At 70.9% G+C, this 26499-nt stretch overlaps 1 protein-coding gene across 1 annotated transcript in view; it reads left to right on the forward strand.

The window, feature by feature from the left end:
* ATP2B3 (ATPase plasma membrane Ca2+ transporting 3) overlaps positions 1 to 26499 on the forward strand; it is a 42165-nt gene that overhangs the window by 11976 nt on the left and 3690 nt on the right. Inside the window, exons 8-22 of the mRNA XM_039510594.1 lie at positions 306 to 470; positions 1524 to 1738; positions 2354 to 2596; positions 6263 to 6501; positions 7371 to 7605; positions 7845 to 8024; positions 8626 to 8713; positions 8925 to 9031; positions 9296 to 9487; positions 12274 to 12288; positions 14480 to 14678; positions 15434 to 15645; positions 16713 to 16820; positions 17814 to 17996; positions 20945 to 21058. Coding sequence (XP_039366528.1) covers positions 306 to 470; positions 1524 to 1738; positions 2354 to 2596; positions 6263 to 6501; positions 7371 to 7605; positions 7845 to 8024; positions 8626 to 8713; positions 8925 to 9031; positions 9296 to 9487; positions 12274 to 12288; positions 14480 to 14678; positions 15434 to 15645; positions 16713 to 16820; positions 17814 to 17996; positions 20945 to 21058 — 2495 coding nt within the window. The remainder of the gene's footprint in view (positions 1 to 305; positions 471 to 1523; positions 1739 to 2353; positions 2597 to 6262; positions 6502 to 7370; positions 7606 to 7844; positions 8025 to 8625; positions 8714 to 8924; positions 9032 to 9295; positions 9488 to 12273; positions 12289 to 14479; positions 14679 to 15433; positions 15646 to 16712; positions 16821 to 17813; positions 17997 to 20944; positions 21059 to 26499) is intronic.

Here is a 26499-nt window from a genome sequence, read left to right on the forward strand (position 1 = left end):
GGCTCTGGGAGGGGAGTTGGGGCTGGTGGTTACAGCGGGGGGGCTGGGAGCCAGGACGCCTGGGTTCTCTCCCCAGCTCTGGGAGGGGGGTGGGGGCTGGTGGTTACAGCGGGGGGCTGGGAGCCAGGACTCCTGGGTTCTCTCCCCGGCTCTGGGAGGGGGGTGGGGTCTGGTGGGTCAGAGCAGGGGGGGCTGGGAGCCAGGACGCCTGGGTTCTCTCCCGGCTCCGGGAGTGGGGGTGGCGAATCCCCCTCCTCTCCCGCTCTGGTGGGGCATTGAGCGGCTTCCCCGCTGTGTCCCCGCAGCCAAGAAGCAGGCCGGCGCGGTGGCCATGGAGATGCAGCCGCTGAAGAGCGCGGAGGGCGGCGAGCTGGAGGAGCGGGAGAGGAAGCGAAGCAGCGCGCCCAAGAAAGAGAAATCGGTGCTGCAGGGGAAGCTCACCAAGCTGGCCGTGCAGATCGGGAAAGCAGGTGCGGATCCCCCCCCGGCCCAGGGCGGGGCTGGCCGGCTCGGGGGGGCGGGGCCTGTCCCCTCTGGGGGGCACCGACCCCCCCGGCCCAGGGGGGTGGGGCCTGTCCCCTCTGGGGGGCACCGACCCCCGGCCCAGGCGGGGCTGGCCGGCTCGGGGGGGCGGGGACTGGGGCCTGGGGCCTGACCCCTCTGGGGGGCACCGACCCCCCCGGCCCAGGGGGGTGGGGCCTGTCCTCTGGGGCACCGACCCCGGCCCAGGCGGGGCTGGCCGGCTCGGGGCGGGAATGGGGCCTGGGGCCTGTCCTCGGGGGCACCGACCCCCCCGGCCCAGGGCGGGGCTGGCCGGCTCGGGGCGGGGCCTGTCCCCTCTGGGGGGCACCGACCCCCCCGGCCCAGGGGGGTGGGGCCTGTCCCCTCTGGGGGGCACCGACCCCCCCGGCCCAGGGCGGGGCTGGCCGGCTCGGGGGGGTGGGGCCTGTCCCCTGTGGGGGGCGCTGGCTCCCATCCGGCCCCAGGGCAGGGACTGGCTGCCTGGTTTGGGGCGGGAAGGGGCGGGCCTGTCCTCTGGGGGCGCGGGCTCCCATCGGGCCCCAGGGCAGGGCTGCCTGGTTCGGGGGGCGGGGAAGGGGGCAGGGGCCCGTCCCCTCTGGGGGGCGCTGGCTCCCATCCAGCCCCAGGGCAGGGACTGGCTGGCTCAGGGGGGCGGGGAAGGGGGCAGGGGCCCGTCTCCTCTGGGGGCCGCTAGCTCCCACCCGGCCCCAGGGCAGGGCTGGCTGGTTCGGGGGGCGGGGAAGGGGGCAGGGGCCTGTCCCCTCTGGGGGGCGCTGGCTCCCATCCGGCCCCAGGGCAGGACTGGCTGGTTTGGGGGGCGGGGAAGGGGGCAGGGGCCTGTCCCCTCTGGGGGGCGCTGGCTCCCATCCGGCCCCACGGCAGGGACTGGCTGGTTTGCGGGGTGGGGAAGGGGGCAGGGGCCCGGCCCCTCTGGGGGGGCCAGCTGTGATCTGGGGCTGGACCCTCTCCCCCCCACTAACCCCTCCCCCGCCCCCGGGCAGGTCTGGTGATGTCGGCCATCACCGTGATCATCCTGGTGCTGTACTTCGTGATCCAGACCTTCGTGCTGGACGGGCGGGTCTGGCTGGCCGAGTGCACCCCCGTCTATGTCCAGTACTTCGTCAAGTTCTTCATCATCGGCGTCACCGTGCTGGTGGTGGCCGTGCCCGAGGGGCTGCCCTTGGCCGTCACCATCTCCTTGGCCTACTCCGTCAAGGTGAGGGGCGGGGGGCGGCCCCGTGGGCGGGGGTCTGTGCGGCTGGCGCTGGCGCCCGCCGACGGGCTGGTGCTGCCCCATGGCTTGGATCCATCCATGGACGGGCGCCGCCAGGTGCCTCTCCACCTCCTCCACCCATGGGCGCCATTTGGGCCGTTCTCATTGGTGCGGCCATAGTGATTTGTATCCATCCCACGTTGGCTTGCGTCCAGCCACCGATGGACGTCATTTGGGATGGTGCCACCCGTGCCCTGGCGCGGCCCCGCTGGGTTGTGCCCGTCCAGCCTTGGTGCAGATGGAGCCGGGCGGTTGTGGGGTGGGCCCAGGAGCAGGCGGGAGGAAGGGGGCGTGGGGAGGGGGCCCAGAGAGCTCCAGGAGGGAGGGATCCCGAGGTTTGCCCGATGGGGGTCGCTCCGGCTCTGTGTCGGAGCGCCCCCGTGGGCACCGGGAACGTGGTACACGGGGACTGTGTGCCGGGAGAGTGCCCCCTAGTGGGCACAGCTGGAACCGGCTCCCTCCCCGTAGTGAGAGCCCCCGGTGTCCCCGGCTGGCTCCCGGCGTCGGGGTCCGATCTGAGGCTGACGCGGGGCTGGGGGGGGCCTCTCTGCCCTTCAGAAAATGATGAAGGACAATAACCTGGTGCGGCACCTGGACGCCTGCGAAACCATGGGCAACGCCACGGCCATCTGCTCCGACAAGACGGGCACCCTCACCACCAACCGCATGACGGTCGTGCAGGCCTACCTGGGCGACACCCACTACCGCCAGACGCCCGAGCCCGGCAGCCTGACGCCCGGCATCCTCGACCTGCTGGTGCACGCCATCGCCATCAACAGTGCCTACACCACCAAGATCCTAGTGAGTGGGGCCCCCGAACCTCCCACCCCATCCCCTGGGGCCCAGACCTCCTCCCCATCCCCTGGGGCCCCCGAACCTCCCTCCCCATCCCCTGGGGCCCCAGAACCTCCCTCCCCATCCCCTGGGGCCCCGAACCTCCTCCCCATCCCCTGGGGCCCCCGAACCTCCTCCCCACCCCCTGGGGCCCCCCGACCCTCCCTCCCCATCCCCTGGGGCCCCCGAACCTCCACCCCATCCCCTGGGGCCCTCCGAACCTCCTCCCCATCCCTGGGGCCCCCGAACCTCCCACCCCATCCCCTGGGGCCCCAGACCTCCCTCCCCATCCCCTGGGGCCCCAGACCTCCCTCCCCATCCCCTGGGGCCCCGAACCTCCTCCCCATCCCTGGGGCCCCGAACCTCCCTCCCCATCCCCTGGGGCCCCCAGACCTCCCACCCCATCCCCTGGGGCCCCCGAACCTCCCACCCCATCCCCTGGGGCCCCCGAACCTCCCACCCCATCCCCTGGGCCCCCCGAACCTCCCTCCCCATCCCCTGGGGCCCTCGAACCTCCTCCCCATCCCCTGGGGCCCCGAACCTCCCACCCCATCCCCTGGGGCCCCAGACCTCCCACCCCATCCCCTGGGGCCCCAGACCTCCCACCCCATCCCCTGGGCCCCCAGACCTCCTCCCCATCCCCTGGGGCCCCCGAACCTCCTCCCCATCCCCTGGGGCCCCCCGAACCTCCCTCCCCATCCCTGGGGCCCCGAACCTCCCCTCCCCATCCCCTGGGGCCCCGAACCTCCCTCCTCATCCCCTGGGGCCCCCCGAACCTCCCACCCCATCCCCTGGGGCCCCCCCAACCTCCCTCCCCCTCCCCGGGGGCCCCCCGCACCTCCCACCCCATCCCCTGGGGCCCCCGAACCTCCTCCCCATCCCCTGGGGCCCCCGAACCTCCCTCCCCCTCCCCTGGGGCCCCCCGAACCGCCCTCCCCATCCCCTGGGGCCCCCCGAACCTCTCTCCCCAACCCCTGGGGCCCCAGAACCTCCTCCCCATCCCCTGGGGCCCCCCGAACCTCCCACCCCATCCCCTGGGGCCCTCCGAACCTCCCTCCCCATCCCCTGGGGCCCCGAACCTCCTCCCCATCCCCTGGGGCCCCCCGAACCTCCCTCCCCATCCCCTGGGGCCCCCCGAACCTCTCTCCCCATCCCCTGGGGCCCCCGAACCTCCTCCCCATCCCCTGGGCCCAGACCTCCCACCCCATCCCCTGGGGCCCCGAACCTCCCTCCCCATCCCCTGGGCCCCCGAACCTCCCACCCCATCCCTGGGGCCCCGACCTCCCACCCCATCCCCTGGGGCCCCCCGAACCTCCCTCCCCATCCCCTGGGGCCCTCCGAACCGCCCCCAGCCCTCCCCGAAGGGGGATCCAGCAGAGCTGGGAGGCTGGAGGGGGGACCCCAGCTGGAGGGGGAACATGGGGGCTGGGGGCCGGGAGGGGGCGGGAGCTGGGGGCTGGGAGGGCGGAGCTGGGGGCTGGGAGGGGGCGGAGGCACTGGGGGCCGGGAGGGGGCGGGAGTTGGGGGCCGGGAGAGGCGGAGCTGGGGGCCGGGAGGGGACGCGGAGGAGCTGGGGGCCGGGAGGAGGGACGCGGGAGTTGGGGGCCGGGAGGATGCGGAGGAGCTGGGGGCCAGGGAGGGCGAGGCGCTGGGGCCAGGAGGGGAACGCGGAGGCGCTGGGGGCCAGGGAGGCGGAGCTGGGGGCCGGGAGGGCGCGAGGCTGGGGGCCGGGAGGCGGAGCTGGGGGCCGGGAGGGGATGCGGCGGAGCTGGGGCGGGAGGGGACGCTGGGAGCTGGGGCGCCGGGCAGAGGCGGAGCTGGGGCCGGGAGGGGACGCGGGAGCTGGGGGCCGGGAGGGGACGCGGAGGCGCTGGGGGCCGGGAGGCGGAGCTGGGGGCCGGGAGGGGACGCGGGGAGCTGGGGGCCGGGAGGGCGGAGCTGGGGCCGGGAGGGGCGGGAGCCGGGGCCGGGAGGGGATGCGGGGAGCTGGGGCTGGGAGGAGGCGCGAGGCGCTGGGGGCCGGGAGGGCGGAGCTGGGGGCCGGAGAGGACGAGCGCTGGGGGGGGCCGGGAGGGGACGCGGGGAGCTGGGGGCCGGGAGGGGACGCGGGAGCTGGGGGCCGGGAGGGCGGAGCTGGGGGCTGGGAGGGGACGCGGGGAGCTGGGGGCCGGGAGGGGGCGGGCGCTGGGGGCCGGGAGGGCGGGCTGGGGCCGGGAGGGGACGCGGGGAGCTGGGGGCCGGGAGGGGACGCGGAGGAGCTGGGGCGCCGGGCAGGGGCGGAGCTGGGGGCCGGGAGGGGGCGGGAGCTGGGGGCCGGGAGGCGGAGCTGGGGGCCGGGAGGGGGCGGGAGCCGGGGGCCGGGAGGGGATGCGGGGAGCTGGGGGCTGGGAGGGAGACGCGAGGCGCTGGGGGCCGGGAGGCGGAGCTGGGGGCCGGGAGGGGACGCGAGGCGCTGGGGGCCGGGAGGCGGAGCTGGGGCCGGGAGGGGACGCGGGAGCTGGGGGCCGGGAGGGCGGAGCTGGGGGCCGGGAGGGGACGCGGGAGCTGGGGCGCCGGGAGGCGGAGCTGGGGGCCGGGAGGGGACGCGGGCGCTGGGGCCGGGAGGGGACGCCGGGAGCTGGGGCGCCGGGCAGGGCGGAGCTGGGGGCCGGGAGGGGCGGAGGCGCTGGGGCCGGGAGGGGACGCGAGGCGCTGGGGGCCGGGAGGCGGAGCTGGGGCCGGGAGGGGACGCGGGGGAGCTGGGGGCCAGGGAGGGGAAGCGGAGGCGCTGGGGCCAGGAGGGGGACGCGGGGAGCTGGGGGCCAGGGAGGGGACGCGGGGAGCTGGGGGCCGGGAGGCGGAGCTGGGGGCCGGGAGGGGATGCGGCGGAGCTGGGGGCCGGGAGGAGGACGCCGGGAGCTGGGGCGCCGGGCAGGGCGGAGCTGAGGGGCCGGGAGGGGGACGCGGAGGCGCTGGGGGGCCGGGAGGCGGAGCTGGGGCCGGGAGGGGACGCGGAGGCGCTGGGGGCCGGGAGGACGCCGGGAGCTGGGGCGCCGGGCAGGGCGGAGCTGGGGGCCGGGAGGGGACGCGGGAGCTGGGGCCGGGAGGGGACGGAGGCGCTGGGGGCCGGGAGGGCGGAGCTGGGGGGCCGGGAGGGGGACGCGGAGGCGCTGGGGGGCCGGGAGGGCGGAGCTGGGGGCCGGGAGGGGACGCGGGAGCTGGGGGCCGGGAGGGCGGAGCTGGGGCCGGGAGGGGGCGGAGGCGCTGGGGGCCGGGAGGCGGAGCTGGGGGCCGGGAGCGGGGCGCGAGCCGGGGTCCGGGAGGGCGGAGCTGGGGCCGGGAGGGGCGCGCGGGCGCTGGGGGCCGGGAGGCGGAGCTGGGGGCCGGGAGGGGACGCGAGGCGCTGGGGGCCGGGAGGCGGAGCTGGGGGCCGGGGCGGGGCGGGGAGCCGGGGCCGGGAGGGGACGCGGAGGCGCTGGGGGGCCGGGAGGGGGACGCGGAGGCGCTGGGGGGCCGGGAGGGCGGAGCTGGGGGGCCGGGAGGGGGCCGCGGGGGAGCTGGGGGGCCGGGAGGGGGACGCGGAGGCGCCGGGGGGCCGGGAGGGCCACGCGGCAGGGCCGGGGACCCGCCGTCCTCACGCCCGTGGCCCCGCAGCCTGCGGAGGACGGGGGGCTGCCGCGGCAGGTGGGGAACAAGACGGAGTGCGCCCTGCTGGGCTTCGTGCTGGAGCTGCACCGCGACTACCAGCCCGTGCGCGACCGGCTGCCGGAGGAGAAGCTCCTCAAGGTTTATACCTTCAACTCGGTCCGCAAGTCCATGAGCACCGTCACCCGCCTGCCCCAGGGCGGCTTCCGCGTCTTCAGCAAGGGGGCCTCCGAGATCCTGCTCAAAAAGTGAGTCCCGGCCGCGGCCACTGGCCCCCGCGCCCCGCCCCGCCCCAGAGGTGGCTGCACCTTGCTGTTGGCGAGGGGCCCCGTGCTCCCAGCCCCCGTACTCCCAGCCCCCCCGCCCCCAAGGGGCCCCGTGCTCCCAGCCCCCGCCCTGAGGGGCCCGTGCTCCCAGCCCCCACCCCGAGGGGCCCCGTGCTCCACCCCCGCCCCGAGGCCCCGTACTCCCAGCCCCGTATTCCCAGCCCCTGCCCCGAGGCCCCGTCTCCCAGCCCCCACCCCGAGGCCCCGTGCTCCCAGCCCCCACCCCGAGGCCCCGTGCTCCCAGCTCCCCGCCCCGAGGCCCCGTGCTCCCACCCCCCGCCCCTGAGGGGCCCCGTACTCCCAGCCCCGTATTCCCAGTCCCCACCCCGAGGCCCTGTATACCCAGCCCCCGCCCCGAGGCCCTGCCTCCCAGCCCCGTGCTCCCAGCCCCCGCCCCGAGGCCCTGCACTCCCAGCCCCGTCCCAAGGGGCCCCATACACCCAGCCCCCGCTCCCGAGGCCCGTGCTCCCAGCCCCCGCCCCGAGGCCCGTGCTCCCAGCCCCGCCCCGAGGCCCCATGCTCCTAGCCCCCGCCCGAGGCCCCGTGCTCCCAGCCCCCGCCCCCAGGGCCCCGTGCTCCCAGCCCCCGCCCCGAGGCCCGTGCTCCCAGCCCCGCCCCGAGGCCCGTGCTCCCAGCCCCCGCCTCCGAGGGGCCCCGTGCTCCCAGCCCCCGCCCCGAGGCCCGTACTCCCAGCCCCCACCCCGAGGGGCCCCGTGCTCCCAGCCCCCCCGCCTCCGAGGGGCCCCGTGCTCCCAGCCCCCGTACTCCCAGCCAGGCGTCTCCCCTTCCAGGTGCTCCAGCATCCTGAGCCGCAGCGGGGAGCTGCGCAGCTTCCGCCCGCGGGACCGGGACGAGATGGTGAAGAAGGTGATCGAGCCCATGGCCTGCGAGGGGCTGCGCACCATCTGCCTGGCCTTCCGGGACTTCGCCGCCGGCCCGGAGCCCGACTGGGACATCGAGAACGACATCGTGGGGGAGCTCACCTGCATCGCCGTGGTCGGCATCGAGGACCCCGTCCGGCCCGAGGTACCGCCGGCTCTGGGAGGGGAGGGGGGGCTGGTGGTTAGAGCAGGGGGGGGCTGGGAGCCAGGACGCCTGGGTTCTCTCGCCGGCTCTGGGAGGGGAGGGGGGGCTGGTGGTTAGAGCAGGGGGGGCTGGGAGCCAGGACGCCTGGGTTCTCTCCCCGGCTCTGGGATGGGAAGGGGTTTAGAGAGGTGTCAGGACTCCTGGGTTCCATCCAGTCCTGCTGTCCTCCCCCGCACCAGGTCCCCGAGGCCATCCGCAAGTGCCAGAAGGCCGGGATCACCGTCCGGATGGTGACGGGCGACAACATCAACACGGCCCGGGCCATCGCCGCCAAGTGTGGGATCCTCCAGCCCGGGGAGGACTTTCTCTGCCTGGAGGGAAAGGAGTTCAACCGGCGCATCCGCAACGAGAAGGGAGAGGTACGGGGAGAACGGCCCTACTACCGCCGCCGGCTGCGCAGGGGAGAACGGCCCTGCGGGGGATACCAGCCCTGCTCCCGCCTCCAGCCCGCTCCCGCCCCCGGCCCCGCGGGGGATAACGGCCCTACTACCGCTGCTGGCCCCACGGGGGATAACGGCCCTGCTCCCGCCTCCAGCCCGCTCCCGCCCCTGGCCCCGCGGGGGATAACGGCCCTACTACCGCTGCCGGCCCCACGGGGGATAACGGCCCTGCTCCCGCCTCCAGCCTGCTCCCGACCCCGGCCCCGCGGGGGATAACGGCCCTACTACCGCCACCAGCTGCGCAGGGGATAACGGCCCTGCGGGGGATAACGGCCCTGCTCCCGCCTCCAGCCCGCTCCCGCCCCCGGCCCTGCGGGGGATAACGGCCCTACTACCGCTGCCGGCCCCACAGGGGATAACGGCCCCGCTCCCGCCCCTGGCCCCGCGGGGATAACGGCCCTGCTCCCACTGCTGCCCTAGCTCCAGTGGGGGAGGGTTCATACTTTGGGGTTGGGGGTGGCCCTGTGGGGAGAGTCCCCCTCCATGAGCCGCTGTCTCAGCTGTTTCCCCTGCCCCCCAGATCGAGCAGGAGCGACTGGATAAGATCTGGCCCAAGCTGAGGGTCCTGGCCCGATCGTCCCCCACTGACAAACACACCCTGGTGAAAGGTACAGACCCCCCTCCCCCCGGCCCCCCAGGCAGGCGTGGGGGGGTGAGGCTATGGCACCGTGGGAGGAGCGGGCTTTGGGGGTCTGGGGGGAGGGGGCCGAGATGGGGGAGGGGGGCCCATGCGGGGTGGGGAGCTGGCGGGGGAGCCGGGGGCACGGGGGGGGAGGGCTATGGGCCCCCCTCCCCCAGCTGAGCCCCCCACACCCGCAGGCATCATCGACAGCACCATCGGGGAGCAGCGGCAGGTCGTGGCCGTGACCGGGGATGGCACCAACGACGGGCCGGCGCTCAAGAAGGCCGACGTCGGCTTTGCTATGGTGAGATGCCCCCGGGCGCCCCCCCACCCCGCAAGCGCCAGCGCCCCTCCGGCGTCCGAAGCCCAAGCGCTGCAGCTGCGCCTCCCCCACACTGCCCCCACCCGCCCCAGAAAGGGGGTTTCCCACAATGCATTGGTGCCCGTGCCCGTCCGTCCCCACCCCAACACTCCCCGTCCGTCTGTCCGTCCGGGCTCCCAGCCCTGCCCTCGCTGGGGGGGCCCTGGGCCGCTGCCCCCCCGTGACCCCGCCGTCCCCCCCCCCCAGGGCATCGCAGGCACCGACGTCGCCAAGGAGGCCTCGGACATTATCCTGACCGACGACAACTTCTCCAGCATCGTCAAGGCGGTGATGTGGGGCCGGAACGTGTACGACAGCATCTCCAAGTTCCTGCAGTTCCAGCTCACCGTCAACGTGGTGGCCGTGGTGGTGGCCTTCACCGGCGCCTGCATCACCCAGGTGGGGCGGGGGGCGTGGACAGAGGGATGCCCCGCCCCCTCCATGCCCTGGCCCCGCCCCCTCCATGCCCTGGCCCCGCCCCTCTCTGTGCTGAAACCCCCCCGCGTACCCTGGCCCCGCCCCCTCCATGCCCTGGGCCTGCCCCTCTCTGTGCTGAAACCCCCCCGTACCCTGGCCCCGCCCCCAACATGCCCTGGCCCTGCCCCTCTGTGCGGACCCCCCTGTACTCTGGCCCCGCCCCCTCCGTGCCCTGGGCCCGCCCCCTCCATGTCCTGGGCCCGCCCGTGTCCCCTGGCCCCGCCCCTCCCTGCGCTGACCCCGCCCCCTCCATGCCCTGGCCCCGCCCCCTCCATGCCCTGGCCCGCCCCTCTCTGTGCTGAAACCCCGTACCTGGCCCGCCCCTCCATGCCCTGGGCCTGCCCCTCTCTGTGCTGAAACCCCCCCCGTACCCTGGCCCCGCCCCCAACATGCCCTGGCCCCGCCTCTCTGTGCTGAAACCCCATACCCTGGCCCTGCCCCCAACATGCCCTGGCCCCGCCCCCAACATGCCCTGGGTCCGCCTCTGTGCGGACCCCCCTGTACTCTGGCCCCGCCCCCTCCGTGCCCTGGCCCCGCCCCCTCCATGTCCTGGGCCCGCCCGTGTCCCCTGGCCCCGCCCCTCCCTGCGCTGACCCCGCCCCTCCATGCCCTGGGCCCGCCCCCAACATGCCCTGGGCCCGCCCCTCTCTGTGCTGAACTCCCTCCATGCCCTGGCCCCGCCCCCGCCATGCCCTGGCCCCGCCCCCAACATGCCCTGGGTCCGCCCCTCTGTGCGGACCCCCCTGTACTCTGGCCCCGCCCCTCCATGCCCTGGCCCCGCCCCCTCCATGCCCTGGGCCTGCCCCTCTCTGTGCTGAACACCCCCCATACCCTGGGCCCGCCCGTGTCCCCTGGCCCCGCCCCTCCCTGCGCTGACCCCGCCCCCAACATGCCCTGGGCCTGCCCCAACATGCCCTGGGCCCACCCCTCTCTGTGCTGAACCCCTCCATGCCCTGGCCCCGCCCCGCCATGCCCTGGCCCCGCCCCAACATGCCCTGGATCCGCCCCAACATGCCCTGGGTCCGCCCTCTCTGTGCTGACCCCATGCCCTGGCCCCGCCCCTGCCCCTGGCCCCGCCCCATGCGCTGACCCCGCCCCGCCTCCCCAGGACTCCCTGCTCAAGGCGGTGCAGATGCTGTGGGTCAATCTCATCATGGACACGTTCACCTCCCTGGCGCTGGCCCCGCCCCTCCCTGCCCTGGCCCCGCCCCTGGCCCCTGGCCCCGCCTCCCCGCTGACCCCGCCCCTACCCCAGGACTCCCGCTCAGGCGGTGCAGATGCTGTGGGTCAATCTCATCATGGACACGTTCGCCTCCCTGGCGCTGGCCCCGCCCCTCCCTGCCCTGGCCCCGCCCCTGGCCCCTGGCCCCGCCCCCTGCGCTGACCCCGCCCCTACCCCAGGACTCCCGCTCAAGGCGGTGCAGATGCTGTGGGTCAATCTCATCATGGACACATTCGCCTCCCTGGCGCTGGCCCCGCCCTCCATGCCCTGGCCCCGCCCCTGCCCCTGGCCCCGCCCCTGCACTGACCCCTGCCCCTACCCCAGGACTCCCGCTCAGGCGGTGCAGATGCTGTGGGTCAATCTCATCATGGACACGTTCGCCTCCTGGCGCTGGCCCTGCCCCCTCCATGCCCTGGCCCCGCCCCTGCCCCTGGCCCCGCCCCTGCGCTGACCCTGCCCCGCCTCCCCAGGACTCCCGCTCAAGGCGGTGCAGATGCTCTGGGTCAATCTCATCATGGACACGTTCGCCTCCCTGGCGCTGGCCCCGCCCCTCCCTGCCCTGGCCCCGCCCCTGGCCCCTGGCCCCGCCCCTGCGCTGACCCCGCCCCTACCCCCAGGACTCCCGCTCAAGGCGGTGCAGATGCTGTGGGTCAATCTCATCATGGACACGTTCGCCTCCTGGCGCTGGCCCTGCCCCTCCCTGCCCTGGCCCCGCCCCTGGCCCCTGGCCCCGCCTCCCGCGCTGACCCGCCCCTACCCCCAGGACTCCCGCTCAAGGCGGTGCAGATGCTGTGGGTCAATCTCATCATGGACACGTTCGCCTCCTGGCGCTGGCCCCGCCCCCTCCCTGCCCTGGCCCCGCCCCTGGCCCCTGGCCCCGCCCCTGCGCTGACCCGCCCCTACCCCAGGACTCCCGCTCAAGGCGGTGCAGATGCTGTGGGTCAATCTCATCATGGACACATTCGCCTCCCTGGCGCTGGCCCTGCCCCTCCATGCCCTGGCCCCGCCCCTGCCCCTGGCCCCGCCCCTGCACTGACCCCGCCCCTACCCCCAGGACTCCCGCTCAAGGCGGTGCAGATGCTGTGGGTCAATCTCATCATGGACACGTTCGCCTCCTGGCGCTGGCCCCGCCCCTCCCTGCCCTGGCCCCGCCCCTGGCCCCTGGCCCCGCCCCCTGCGCTGACCCGCCCCTACCCCCAGGACTCCGCTCAAGGCGGTGCAGATGCTGTGGGTCAATCTCATCATGGACACGTTCGCCTCCTGGCGCTGGCCCCGCCCCTCCTGCCCTGGCCCCGCCCCTGGCCCCGCCCCTGCGCTGACCCGCCCCTACCCCAGGACTCCCGCTCAAGGCGGTGCAGATGCTGTGGGTCAATCTCATCATGGACACGTTCGCCTCCTGGCGCTGGCCCCGCCCCCTCCCTGCCCTGGCCCCGCCCCCTGGCCCCTGCCCCCGCCCCCCGGCGCTGACCCCGCCCCCTACCCCCAGGACTCCCCGCTCAAGGCGGTGCAGATGCTGTGGGTCAATCTCATCATGGACACGTTCGCCTCCTGGCGCTGGCCCTGCCCCTCCTGCCCTGGCCCCGCCCCTGGCCCCTGGCCCCGCCTCCCCGCGCTGACCCCGCCCCTACCCCAGGACTCCCGCTCAAGGCGGTGCAGATGCTGTGGGTCAATCTCATCATGGACACGTTCGCCTCCTGGCGCTGGCCCCCCCTCCCTGCCCTGGCCCCGCCCCTGGCCCCTGGCCCCGCCCCTGCGCTGACCCCGCCCCTACCCCCAGGACTCCCGCTCAAGGCGGTGCAGATGCTGTGGGTCAATCTCATCATGGACACATTCGCCTCCCTGGCGCTGGCCCCGCCCCCTCCCTGCCCTGGCCCCGCCCCTGCCCCTGGCCCCGCCCCTGCACTGACCCTGCCCCTACCCCAGGACTCCCCCCTCAAGGCGGTGCAGATGCTGTGGGTCCATCTCATCATGGACACGTTCGCCTCCCTGGCGCGGGCCCCGGCCCTCCCTGCCCTGGCCCCGCCCCTGGCCCCTGGCCCCGCCCCTGCGCTGACCCCGCCCCTACCCCAGGACTCCCGCTCAAGGCGGTGCAGATGCTGTGGGTCAATCTCATCATGGACACGTTCGCCTCCTGGCGCTGGCCCCGCCCCTCCCTGCCCTGGCCCCGCCCTGGCCCCGCCCCCTGCGCTGACCCCGCCCCCTACCCCCAGGACTCCCCGCTCAAGGCGGTGCAGATGCTGTGGGTCAATCTCATCATGGACACGTTCGCCTCCCTGGCGCTGGCCCCGCCCCCTCCCTGCCCTGGCCCCGCCCCCTGGCCCCTGGCCCCGCCCCCCTGCGCTGACCCCGCCCCCTACCCCCAGGACTCCCCGCTCAAGGCGGTGCAGATGCTGTGGGTCAATCTCATCATGGACACGTTCGCCTCCCTGGCGCTGGCCCCGCCCCCTCCATGCCCTGGCCCCGCCCTGGCCCCTGGCCCCGCCCCTGCGCTGACCCCGCCCCCTACCCCCAGGACTCCCTGCTCAAGGCGGTGCAGATGCTGTGGGTCAATCTCATCATGGACACGTTCGCCTCCTGGCGCTGGCCCTGCCCCTCCCTGCCCTGGCCCCGCCCCTGCCCCTGGCCCCGCCCCTGCGCTGACCCCGCCCCTACCCCCAGGACTCCCGCTCAAGGCGGTGCAGATGCTGTGGGACAATCTCCTCATGGACACGGCCGCCTCCCTGGCGCTGGCCCCGCCCCCTCCCTGCCCTGGCCCCGCCCCCTGGCCCCTGGCCCCGCCCCTGCGCTGACCCGCCCCTACCCCAGGACTCCCGCTCAAGGCGGTGCAGATGCTGTGGGTCAATCTCATCATGGACACATTCGCCTCCTGGCGCTGGCCCCGCCCCTCCATGCCCTGGCCCTGCCCTGGCCCTGGCCCCGCCCCTGCACTGACCCCGCCCCTACCCCCAGGACTCCCCGCTCAAGGCGGTGCAGATGCTGTGGGTCAATCTCATCATGGACACGTTCGCCTCCTGGCGCTGGCCCCGCCCTCCCTGCCCTGGCCCCGCCCCTGGCCCCTGGCCCTGCCCCTGCGCTGACCCCGCCCCTACCCCAGGACTCCTGCTCAAGGCGGTGCAGATGCTGTGGGTCAATCTCATCATGGACACGTTCACCTCCCTGGCGCTGGCCCTGCCCCTCCCTGCCCTGGCCCCGCCCCTGGCCCCTGGCCCCGCCTCCCCGCGCTGACCCCGCCCCTACCCCAGGACTCCCGCTCAAGGCGGTGCAGATGCTGTGGGTCAATCTCATCATGGACACGTTCGCCTCCTGGCGCTGGCCCCGCCCTCCATGCCCTGGCCCCGCCCCTGGCCCTGGCCCCGCCCCTGCACTGACCCCGCCCCTACCCCCAGGACTCCCGCTCAAGGCGGTGCAGATGCTGTGGGTCAATCTCATAATGGACACGTTCGCCTCCCTGGCGCTGGCCCTGCCCCTCCCTGCCCTGGCCCCGCCCTGGCTGGCCCTGCCCCCTGCGCTGACCCCGCCCCTACCCCAGGACTCCCTGCTCAAGGCGGTGCAGATGCTGTGGGTCAATCTCATCATGGACACGTTCACCTCCCTGGCGCTGGCCTCTGCCCCTCCTGCCCTGGCCTCGCCCCTGGCCCCTGGCCCCGCCTCCCGCGCTGACCTCGCCCCTACCCCCAGGACTCCCGCTCAAGGCGGTGCAGATGCTGTGGGTCAATCTCATCATGGACACGTTCGCCTCCCTGGCGCTGGCCACGGAGCCGCCCAGCGAGTCGCTGCTGCTGCGCAGGCCCTACGGGCGCAACAAGCCGCTCATCTCCCGCACCATGATGAAAAACATCCTGGGCCACAGCGTCTACCAGCTGAGCATCATCTTCAGCCTGCTCTTCGCGGGTAGCGCCGGGCCGGGGCCGGGGGCTGGGCTGGGTCTGCGGGGAGGCCGGGCCGGGGGACCGGGGCTGGGCTGGGTCTGCGGGGGCCGGGCTGAGGGGACCGGGCCGGGGGCTGGGGCTGGGCTGGGTCTGCGGGGGGGGGCCGGGCTTGGGGGAGGCCGGGCCGGGGGGCCGGGGGGGCTGAGCTGGGCTGGGCCGGGCTGGGGCCCATGGGGGAGGCCGGGACAGACGGGCCCGTGGGGGCTGGGGGCCCATGGGGAGGAGGAGGCCGGGCTGGGGGCCCAGGGGAGGCCGGGCAGACGGCCCGTGGGGCGGGGGCCCATGGGGAGGGGGAGGGGAGGCCAGGGCAGACGGGCCCGTGGGGGGCTGGCGGGGCCGGGCTGGGGGCCCATGGGGAGGGGAGGGGAGGGGGAGGCCGGGGCAGACGGGCCCGTGGGGGCTGGGGGGCCCATGGCGGAGGGGAGGGGGAGGCCGGGCAGACGGGCCCGTGGGGGCGGGGGCCCATGGGGAGGGGAGGGGGAGGCCGGGCAGACGGGCCCGTGGGGAGCTGGGGACCAGAGGGGAGGGGGAGGGCGGGCAGACGGGCCCGTGGGGAGCTGGGGACCCGAGGGGAGGGGGAGGCCGGGCAGACGGGCCTGTGGCGAGCTGGGGGGGCCCGAGGGGGAGGGGGGAGGCCGGGGCAGCCGGGCCCGGGGGGGGTGGGGGGGGCGGGGGGGTCGCAGGCTGCCCCTGACGGCCCCTCCAGCCCTCCCCCAGGGGAGAGGATCTTCGACATCGACAGCGGGCGGAACGCCCCCCTGCACGCGCCCCCGTCGGAGCATTACACCATCATCTTCAACACCTTCGTCCTGATGCAGCTTTTCAACGAGGTCAACGCCCGCAAGATCCACGGCGAGCGCAACGTCTTCCAGGGCGTCCTCGGGAACCCCATCTTCTGCGCCATCGTGCTGGGCACCTTCGGCATCCAGGTGCCGGGGGCCGGGCAGAGTCCCGGGCCGGAGCGCGGCCGTGCCCCCCCCCGGGCCAGAGCGCGGCCGTGCCCCAGCCAGAGCGCCGCGCCCCCGGCCAGAGCGGCCGTGCCCCGGCCAGAGCGGCCGTGCCCCGGGCCAGAGCGCGGCCGTGCCCCTGGCCGGAGCGTGTCCCTGCCCCGGCCAGAGCGTGTCCCTGCCCCCGCCCAGAGCGTGTCCCTGCCCCCGCCCAGAGCGTGTCCCTGCCCCCGGCCAGAGTGTCCCTGCCCCGGGCCAGAGCGCCGCCGTGCCCCCGGCCAGAGTGTGTCCCTGCCCCCGGCCAGAGTGTGTCCCTGCCCCCGGGCCAGAGCGGCCGTGCCCCCGGCCAGAGCGCCGTGCCCCCGGGCCAGAGCGCGGCCGTGCCCCCGGGCCAGAGCGCGCCGTGCCCCCGGCCAGAGCGCGGCCGTGCCCCCGGGCCAGAGCGCGGCCGTGCCCCGGGCCAGAGCGGCCGTGCCCCGGGCCAGAGCGCCGTGCCCCCGGGCCAGAGCGCGGCCGTGCCCCCGGCTCAGAGCGTGTCCCTGCCCCGGGTCAGAGCGGCCATGCCGGGCGCTGCACAGACCCTGCCCCGATGGGCCAGAGCGTGTCCCTGCCCCCGGGCCAGAGCGTGTCCCTGCCCCGGGCCGGAGCGTGTCCCTGCCCCGGCCAGAGCGTGTCCCTGCCCCGGGCCAGAGCGTGTCCCTGCCCCGGCCAGAGCGCTGCCCTGCCCCGGCCAGAGCGCGGCCCTGCCCCGGCCAGAGCGGCCCTGCCCCCGGCCAGAGCGGCCCTGCCCCGGCCAGAGCGCCCTGCCCCCGGGCCAGAGCGCCGTGCCCCGGGTCAGAGCGTGTCCCTGCCCCCGGCCAGAGCGGCCCTGCCCCGGCCAGAGCGTGTCCCTGCCCCGGCCAGAGCGCGCCTGCCCCGGCCAGAGCATGTCCCTGCCCCCCGCCAGGCCAGAGCGCGGCCGCGCCGGGTGCTGCACGGGCCCCGTCCAAGGCTCGGCCCAGCTGTCCCAGGCTGTTCCCCAGCTCAGCCCCCATCTCCTGTCCCTGCAGATCGTCATCGTGCAGTTCGGGGGGAAGCCGTTCAGCTGCTCGCCCCTCAACGCCGAGCAATGGCTCTGGTGCCTCTTCGTGGGCGTCGGCGAGCTCGTGTGGGGACAGGTGAGCAGCCCGACCCACCTGCCTAGCGCCCCCGCCCCTCCCCCAGCTGGGGAGCGAACCCAGGAGTCCTGGCTCCCAGCCCCCCTGCTCTAACCATCAGCCCCCACTGCCCTCCCAGAGCTGGGGGGAGAACCCAGGAGTCCTGGCTCCCAGCCCCCCTGCTCTAACCATCAGCCCCCACTGCCCTCCCAGAGCCTGGGAGAGAACCCAGGAGTCCTGGCTCCCAGCCCCCCCTGCTCTAACCCACCAGGCCCCACTGCCCTCCCAGAGCCTGGGAGAGAACCCAGGAGTCCTGGCTCCCAGCCCCCCCTGCTCTAACCACCAGGCCCCACTCCACTCCCAGAGCTGGGGGGAGAACCCAGGAGTCCTGGCTCCCAGCCCCCCCTGCTGTAACCACCAGGCCCCACTGCCCTCCCAGAGCTGGGGGGAGAACCCAGGAGTCCTGGCTCCCAGCCCCCCTGCTGTAACCACCAGGCCCCACTCCCCTCCCAGAGCTGGGGAGAGAACCCAGGAGTCCTGGCTCCCAGCCCCCCCCCCTGCTGTAACCATCAGCCCCCACTCCCCTCCCACAGCCGGGGAGCAAACCCAGGAGTCCTGGCTCCCAGCCCCCCCTGCTGTAACCACCAGGCCCCACTGCCCTCCCAGAGCCGGGGGGAGAACCCAGGAGTCCTGGCTCCCAGCCCCCCCTGCTGTAACCCACCAGGCCCCACTCCCCTCCCAGAGCTGGGGAGGGAACCCAGGCGTCCGGGTTCAGACATCACGGCACCCATTGTCCGTTCAGTGCCTCGCCAGCAGCGGAGCTGAGGCTTTCAGTAGGGTGCTCACCGTGTGTGGAGTCAGACGTCAGCCAGAGTTGGACAGAGCTTGGGGGCTGGGAGCCAGGACTCCTGGGGTCTCTCCCTGGCTCCAGGGTGGTGATTGGGAGGGGAAGGAGCTCAGGGTTTTGTGTGCTCCTGGGGGTGGGTTTAACCCCTTCTCTGACTGCCCCTGCAGGTGATCGCCACCGTCCCCACCAGCCACCTGAAATGCCTGAAGGAGGCCGGACACGGTCCCAGCAAGGACGAGATCACGGACGAGGAGATGGCCGAGGACGAGGAGGAGATAGACCACGCCGAGCGGGAGCTGCGCCGAGGCCAGATCCTCTGGTTCCGCGGCCTCAACCGCATCCAGACCCAGGTAGGGCCCGGGGTATCCCACCGCCCCCACCAACGCATTAATCCGCCTCCCTTTCTGATCTCCCCTCCACGCCCCTTCACGCTCATGCCTGGAATGTGGGATCCCACTTTCCCCACCAACGTGTAACAAGCTCGCCCCCCTCCCCTTCCCACCTTCCCCCTTCCCCGCTCCCCGTTTTGCTTTTGTGCCTAGAGGTGACGGGAGGAGAGACGGCCAGGAATCTCCTAACCCCGAGCAGGGGATCCAGTGGCCACTTGGCTCATGGCCCTGTTGTTTCCACCTTCAATTCCCGCTCAAACCAATAGGAGACCCAGATGTCCTGAGTCTGATCTGGGGCAGCAGGCAGGGAACCGGGCTAGATGGGCACCCGTGGTATTAGCCATTGGTGGGTGGGGAGGCTTCTCAGGACACCAGAATGGGGTGGTTCTTGTCGCCCAGTTCATAACCTGCCCCCTCTAACTTGCGGGCACTGGGCATCGGTGTTTGCACCCTAGTGAGGTGAATGGGGCAGCTCCCCCACTCTCAGAGTGATTGGATCAGGCTCTCTGCAAACTCAGGCATGGCTGGTGAGGAGCCAGGACCCCGGGGGGGTTGTGTAGTCCTGTAGTGCCCCCTAGTCGGGCTCTGCACAGGCCTTATACCCTAGGGCAGTGCTCCCCACCCTTTTTCCTCTGGTGGGCGCCAGACGACAAGCCGGGCAGGACCGTGGCGGCAGACGAGCATCCGCCGAAATTCCGCCGACAAGCGGTAACGGCAATAGGCGTCGCCGCTGACAAGCAGCATCATCCAGAGGTGTCAGCGCCGAAAATTGGCGGCATTTCGGCATCGATGCCTGTGGATGACGCAGCTTGTCCGCGGCATTTCAGCGGATGCTCGTCCGCTGGCCAGGACGCGGGCACCCACGGGCACCGCGTTGGGGACCCCTGCCTTAGGGGGATGGATTTCAGCCCTGGCCCTGTAGCCGAATGAGCCCCAGACGGGAGATGTGATTTCCCCTGCCCCAAACCTTAACTCTTCCCTCCGCATGGCCCCCTCCTGAGCCCACTGCACTCCATCATGCACCTCTGACCCCAGGGTGTGGGGAGTGGGCAGAGTTAAGGTTATTTTGGACGCGGGAGAGGGAGCCGGACTGACTGTGGCTGGCTATAAGGTGCCAGTTCTTAAGGGGGTGACAGCCCAATTCACCCTGGGGCCATCCCCGGGCATCCTTGTTTGGGAGCTGGAAGGAATTCCCCAGGCAGGAGGTCAGCAGATGCGATCGGAGAAAGCTGAGGAATGTCGGCGAATGGTCGACGATTCCTCCAGCGTTTTCTACAAAACAAGGATTTTGTTTCGGAGACGGACCCCTAAGGTTTTCAATGGGGAAAATTCAAATTGTTTGGTTGCTGGGGAAAAGAATCGGTTTGGCCTGAAAAATGTTTTGATTTTGGGCCCAAAATACTCGCTGCTGGAGTGAAAGGAGGCAGTTTTCAGCCATTTGGGGGCCACAGATACGTGGCTTTGGTCAGACACATTCTGGTTCGGGCACATTTTGGAATGACAATAATTGGATTTCAGACCAAAAATGCAGTTTTTGGTCAAACACACATTGGTTTGGGCCATTTTTGGTCAAAAATATCCAGTTTTCAGAAGTTTTCAACCAAAAATGGTTGATGAAAATATTTTTTTTCCATCCAAAATACAGTTTTTGGCCAAAACTTACAGTTTGGGGTCATTTTCAGACCAAAATACTGGGGTTTCAGCCCCAAAACACTCCACTTTTGGCCGTTTATGGCCAAAATGATCCCGTTTTCAGTCACCAAACTGAGCATTTTTTGAAATAGGGGCTGAACGTTTTTATTTTTCTGCCAATCCCCCTTTTTTACAACAATAGGAGAAGTTGAAATTTTCCTCAGAAAATGTTGTGGAAAACGGGGGGTGGAACTTGCATGGAATTTTTCGGTGGCGAGGGAAACCCCCGGCTCCCGTTGTGGGCCCAGCTCTGGGGGTCTGGAGAGCTGAGTGAGCTCGGCCGGTGTAGGGTGTGACCGGGGTCAGGGGCTGGGCGAGGGGGCCCTGAAGCAGCGAGGCAGGAGGCCGCGTACGGGGTCCTCTCCTCAGAGGACCTGGGTTACTAACCTGCCTTCTGATTGCAGCCGGCATCTCTTGGGATGTGGCGACTCGTAACCTGTTTCCTTCTTTTCTTAACGTGAGGGGCAGAGCCCGGCTTGTGGTGCTAGGACAGAGAGACGCTCGTCTGTGCATCCCTGCACCCACCCAGCCCCCTGCTCTGACTGCTAGGTCCCACTGCCCTCCCTGAGCCGGGAGAGAACCCAGGAGTCCTGGTTCCCAGAAATCAGGGTCCCACCCTGTGCAGCTCTCCCCTGCCAGCCGGCAACACTTTCTGACCCTCCCCACGGGCAGGCGCCCGGCCCTGAGCCTGGGGGCAGTGGCTCCCAGCCTCCCCGTGGGCCAGCAGCCGCCGGTCGAACCAGGCTGGCCCGAGGGGGCCGCTGAGTAACGCCAAGGGGATTCGCAGTGTAAATCACGCAGGGACGTTTCTCTACCAACAGATGGTCCCACGGTCCCTTAGCCAGCAGGAAGCTCCGCACAAGCCAGCCGCCGGCAATGCAGCGAGGCCGATTTCCACCCGGCCCCCTCCCCCCCCAGTTCCCCAGCCTCCTTGGCTCCAGCCATAGGCTTGGGGGAGGGGGAACCCCCCCCCCCAAATCATAAGCGTGGCTGGGAAACGGGGCCCCTTCCCGAGCCGCTGGTGGGCGCCCCGTTCCCACGCGTTTCTCCGATTGGAGCCGGGTTTGTCGTTTTAACCCCAAGCCGAGATCCCCTCGACCCCAGCAGGCGACGTGGGCTTTTTTTTAAAGCCCCCCCAGATCTCTGCAGCTGTCCCCCCTGATGCTCAGTGCCAAGCGTGGACGACGTCTCTGTGTATCTCCTTTTCTCTCTCGTAGATGGAAGTAGTTAGCACCTTCAAGAGAAGCGGCTCCTTTCAGGGGGCCGTGCGGCGCCGCTCCTCGGTCCTCAGCCAGCTGCACGAAGTAACCAATCTTTCTACCCCTACTCACGTAATTCTCTCCGCTGGCAATCCCACTTCTGCCACCATCGGGAGTGAGTGACCGTTTTGCTCTTACTGCTTGTGTGCTTTTGAACAAGAAAACCAGACAGATTTAACGTCCCCCCTCCTCCCCCCGCCCCGGCCCCCCCATGCTCACTGCTGGTCTGCTCTCTATTTTTTTCAGTTCTCTCTCTGCTCTCTGCCCGACCTCAGGCGAGCCGGATTTCCATTTCCTAAAGCCATACGGTCACTTTCTCTCTTTTGCCTTTAGCCGGTTGATTCAAGACCCCCGCCCTGCCCCACACCCCTTTACTGGCTCCCTCTTCTGTGCCTCGGGGGTGGCTTCCCCCGCTGAAATGGAACGGGTGACGCCAGCTGGGGATCTGGCCCCATTCGCAGTCGGTGTTTGTGTCCGTGTCCTTTTCTCCGTGTTTCTGTGCCTGCCCGTTTGGGAGTGGGGGGAGGTCAGAGACCTCCATGCTGCCCTGGCCCCTTGGGGACCCCCAAAGAGGCCAGATTCTACTGCCGAACACACCTGTGAATCGGATTCTGACCTGGTGTGAATCTGGAGTGACTCACTTCACATGAGCCAAGCTTATCAATGGGCTACTGGGGCATGAGTGGGTTAGAGAAACCAGATCAGGAATTTCGGTCTCCCGGGGGGCTAGGTTAGCCGGGGTTGCACTCAGACGGGGGTGGTCTCTATTCCTGCCCTCTGAGATGGGGGCAGGCAGGATACCGGGCTAGATGGGCCTGCATGGGCCACTCAGCCCCCCTCTCCCCCAGCCTCCCTCAAAATCTGGGGCGCTCCCTCCCCCGATAAACGTCCTTTCTCCTCCTCTGAGAAGCGCATGGCGAGGTAGGCGGGGCCTGTCGCTCCCTTCCCCCGGGGCGGAACCCCGGCGTCCTGGGTGGCAGAAATCCCTCCAGGGGGGTACGTGGGATTTGCTCGGGCCGGACTCTTGGTGCCTTCTCGTGTGGCTCGGTGTCGTCTGTTTGCTTCGCGCAGGACTCCTCCCCCTTCTGGCTGGCGATAATCTCTCTCTCTCTCTCTAGCTGCTTTTTCTCTCCACACAGCTCTGGGTCTCGTTCGCCCCTGCCCCGTCCTGTCCTGCGCGTCCCTCCTACCGACCCCCCCGCCCCGATGGCGCCCGGGGGGGCCTGACAAAGGCTGGATTTCTTTTAGGAACCGATCAGCGGCCGGGGGCCTGGCAGGGTCATTTCAGGAGCCATTGGAAACCGAATCTGAACCTTTCCCCCACCCCGGCCCCTCCAGAAGATAAGAAGGGGGTGGGGGTTGGGTGTAATTTCCCCCGTCCCAGGCGAGGCTCTAAGTAATGTCAATTCAGATCCGGCCCTTCGTAAATTACGCAGTGGGTCAAGCCGGGTGGGGACTGAGGGTGGCCAAGGGGGTGGGGTTCTGAGCAGAAGCTCTCCCAGGCGCACGTGCAGCACCTAGCACAGCGCGGTCCCGGCCACACCAGGATCGGGGACCCCCGCCCTCGAGACAAGGGCAGGGGCATTGGCTCCACTGCCCAGACCGGGAGACTCCATAGCTGGGGGGGCGGGAGCTGCCACCCCCCCAACAAATACACACCCCTGTGCTTGCCCATTCCCTGCCCCCCCTTCCTCCCGGGACGCCCCCCTTTCAAAACCGTCACCAGCCGCAGCATGAGCTGAACCCCCGATGCTCCTTCCATCCCTGCCCCCCCCCACTATCCTTCCACCTCAAGCCCCGTTTCCCCCCCTTCCAGCTGCCACGAGGAGCCGGGACGGAGCCACTTGTCTGGCCGCCAGGAGTCTGGTGCTTTTCGAGTGTTGGGGGCGGGGGGGGCTGTGTTTCAATCACACCTCTCATCCCCCCCCGACCACCCCCATCCCATCCTTGACTTTGCTTTCTGCTCACGGCCAGGGGTGAGAGATCCCCCAAACCCGGGCTGCTAGCGCCAACCTGACACCGTAGCGATGGGAGGAGGCCGCAGACGGGGCAGCCCTGTCGTGCCAGGAGCCGAGATTGGGGGCCTCTGTCACACTGGCCACTAGAGACACCCCCAATCCTGCCCCCGCTCGGGGGCCCTGTCACACGGGGGGGGAACTGAGGCAACGTGCCCCAGCAGCCAGGCCAAGCGAGGAGCCCTGAGTCTCGAGCCTCCCAAACCAGCCTCCCTCTGAGCCGGGGTCACTGGGGGTGGGGGCGGGGGCGCATCCACCTAGTGGACAGCTCACTGCCCACCTCCACCCCACCTTTGCCTCTGCAGGGACCCAATCCTGACAGCCCCCAGCCAGAACGGGAGGGGGGGTACTGGGCTCTATTTGCTGTCCCAGCCTCTTTAACCCCCCCCCCCCGGCACCTCTTCAGTGGCTGCCTCCTGGGGTGGGGTGCGTGGCGTGGCGGCCCCGGCTCCCCGTTCAGAGCCGGCAAGGGTGGGCGTGAAGCCCCCCACGGCAGCCCGGGAGCGGGGCCTCCTGCTCTGCCAAAGAACCGGCCGGCTGAGGTGGGTGGCAGGGGGCTGGGCCCTGCCCCCCAGAGCTCAGAGAGGGGATGGGTCAGCCCCCCCCCCCCACAGAGGGGGGTTGAGAGTGAAGAATGGGGCAGAGGCGGGGATGGAACCCAGGAGTCCCAGCCTCTGCCCCCTTCCCACACACTTGACCCACCAGTCTCCTTCCCCAGCAGGGGAATGAACCCAGGAGTCCTGGCTCCCGCTCCCCCGCCCAGCCCCCGCCACACACACACTGCCTCCCTAGTTCCCCCTCCCCAGGGCGGCTAGTGGGGGGGGTCAGGGCCCTGTTCTGCTTGCAACCCCCCTGCTCCAGTGCGAGCAGCTTGGCCTGGCGCTGGGTCCTGCTGGCTGGGGGGGGGGGGGCTTCCGTCCCGCTCTAGCATGCGCTGTCTCCCCGGGGGGCCGGCCGCCCCATCCCCTGGCTGGGAGCAGGCCCTACCCACAATGCACTGCACAGCCGCGGCACAACCCGAAACAAGTGCAGGGCCCCCCCCATGCCCAGCCTGTGCCCCCCCTCCCCTGGGTGTGACAGCTCCCAAATGGGGCAGCCCCTGCCCCACACGAGGGGTGGGAGGTGTAACGGGGACGGTGCTTTCCCCCCACCCCCGGGGCTCTGGCCCCACTGACCCCATGGGGCGATGGCCCATTGACCCCGGCGGAGGGAGGCAGGGTTAAGGGGTGTTGAAAAAGCTCAGCAAAGGGTGGGGAGGCCGTAAACATCCCTCCCCTGCCTGCGGGGGCCATTGGAACCCAGGTGGCCGGGGATCTTGAACCCAGAAAACAGGCGCTTCCACTTTTCTGTTGCTGCGCTTTCTGTGTGTCCAATCGATGCTCATTCCACCCCCCCCCCATCCCCTCTGCCGCAGCGTATGGCCCGTGGGCACTATCCACAGGCTGGGCTTGCTCCTGTTCTTTGTGGGATAGATACAGACGGGGCGTCTATGGGGTGGGTGGATGGATGTGGGGTAGCACAGAGCAGGGGATGGATGGGGTAGGATAGATACAGACGGGGCGTCTATGGGGTGGGTGGGTGGATGGATGTGGGGTAGGACAGAGAGCGGGGGATGGATGGGGTTGGATAGATACAGACGGGGCGTCTATGGGGTGGGTGGGTGGATGGATGTGGGGTAGGACAGAGCAGGGGATGGATGGGGTAGGATAGATACAGACGGGGCGTCTATGGGGTGGGTGGGTGGATGGATGTGGGGTAGCACAGAGCGGGGGATGGATGGGGTAGGATAGATACAGACGGGGCGTCTATGGGGTGGGTGGGTGGATGGATGTGGGGTAGGACAGAGCAGGGGATGGATGGGGTAGGATAGATACAGACGGGGCGTCTATGGGGTGGATGGATGTGGGGTAGCACAGAGCAGGGGATGGATGGGGTAGGATAGATACAGACGGGGCGTCTATGGGGTGGGTGGGTGTATGGATGTGGGGTAGGACAGAGCAGGGGATGGATGGGGTAGGATAGATACAGACGGGGCGTCTTTGGGGTGGGTGGGTGTATGGATGTGGGGTAGGACAGAGCAGGGGATGGATGGGGTAGGATAGATACAGACGGGCGTCTATGGGGTGGGTGGGTGGATGGATGTGGGTAGGACAGAGCGGGGGATGGATGGGGTAGGATAGATACAGACGGGGCGTCTATGGGGTGGGTGGGTGGATGGATGTGGGGTAGGACAGAGCAGGGGATGGATGGGGTAGGATAGATACAGACGGGGCGTCTATGGGGTGGGTGGGTGGATGGATGTGGGGTAGGACAGAGCAGGGGATGGATGGGGTAGGATAGATACAGACGGGGCGTCTATGGGGTGGGTGGGTGGATGGATGTGGGGTAGGACAGAGCAGGGGATGGATGGGGTAGGATATATACATACGGGCCGTCTATTTGTAGGGTGGATGGATGTGGGGTAGGACAGAGCAGGGGATGGATGGGGTAGGATAGATACAGACGGGGCGTCTATGGGGTGGGTGGGTGGATGGATGTGGGGTAGGACAGAGCAGGGGATGGATGGGGTAGGATAGATACAGACGGGGCGTCTATGGGGTGGGTGGATGGATGTGGGGTAGGACAGAGCAGGGGATGGATGGGGTAGGATAGATACAGACGGGGCGTCTATGGGGTGGGGGGTGGATGTGGGGTAGGACAGAGCAGAGGATGGATGGGGTAGGATAGATACAGACGGGGCGTCTATGGGGTGGGTGGATGGATGTGGGGTAGCACAGAGCAGGGGATGGAAGGGGGAGGATAGATACAGACGGGGCGTCTATGGGGTGGGTGGATGGATGTGGGGTAGCACAGAGCGGGGGATGGATGGGGTAGGATAGATACAGACGGGGCGTCTATGGGGTGGGTGGATGGATGTGGGGTAGGACAGAGCAGGGGATGGATGGGGTAGGATAGATACAGACGGGGCGTCTATGGGGTGGGTGGATGGATGTGGGGTAGCACAGAGCGGGGGATGGATGGGGTAGGATAGATACAGACGGGGCGTCTATGGGGTGGGTGGATGGATGTGGGGTAGCACAGAGCGGGGGATGGATGGGGTAGGATAGATACAGACGGGGCGTCTATGGGGTGGGGGGTTGGTTGTGGGGTAGGACAGAGCTGGGGATGGATGGGGTAGGATAGATACAGACGGGGCGTCTATGGGGTGGGTGGATGGATGTGGGGTAGCACAGAGCGGGGGATGGATGGGGGCGGATAGAGACAGACGGGCGTCTATGGGGGTGTATGTGGGGTAGCACAGAGCGGGGGATGGATGGGGTAGGATAGATACAGACGGGGCGTCTATGGGGTGGGTGGGTGGATGGATGTGGGTAGGACAGAGCGGGGATGGATGGGGTAGGATAGATACAGACGGGCGTCTATGGGGGTGGATGTGGGGTAGCACAGAGCGGGGATGGATGGGGTAGGATAGATACAGACGGGCGTCTATGGGGGTGG

This window comes from Mauremys reevesii, linkage group 22 (assembly GCF_016161935.1).
Source record: "Mauremys reevesii isolate NIE-2019 linkage group 22, ASM1616193v1, whole genome shotgun sequence".
NCBI lineage: Eukaryota > Metazoa > Chordata > Testudines > Geoemydidae > Mauremys > Mauremys reevesii.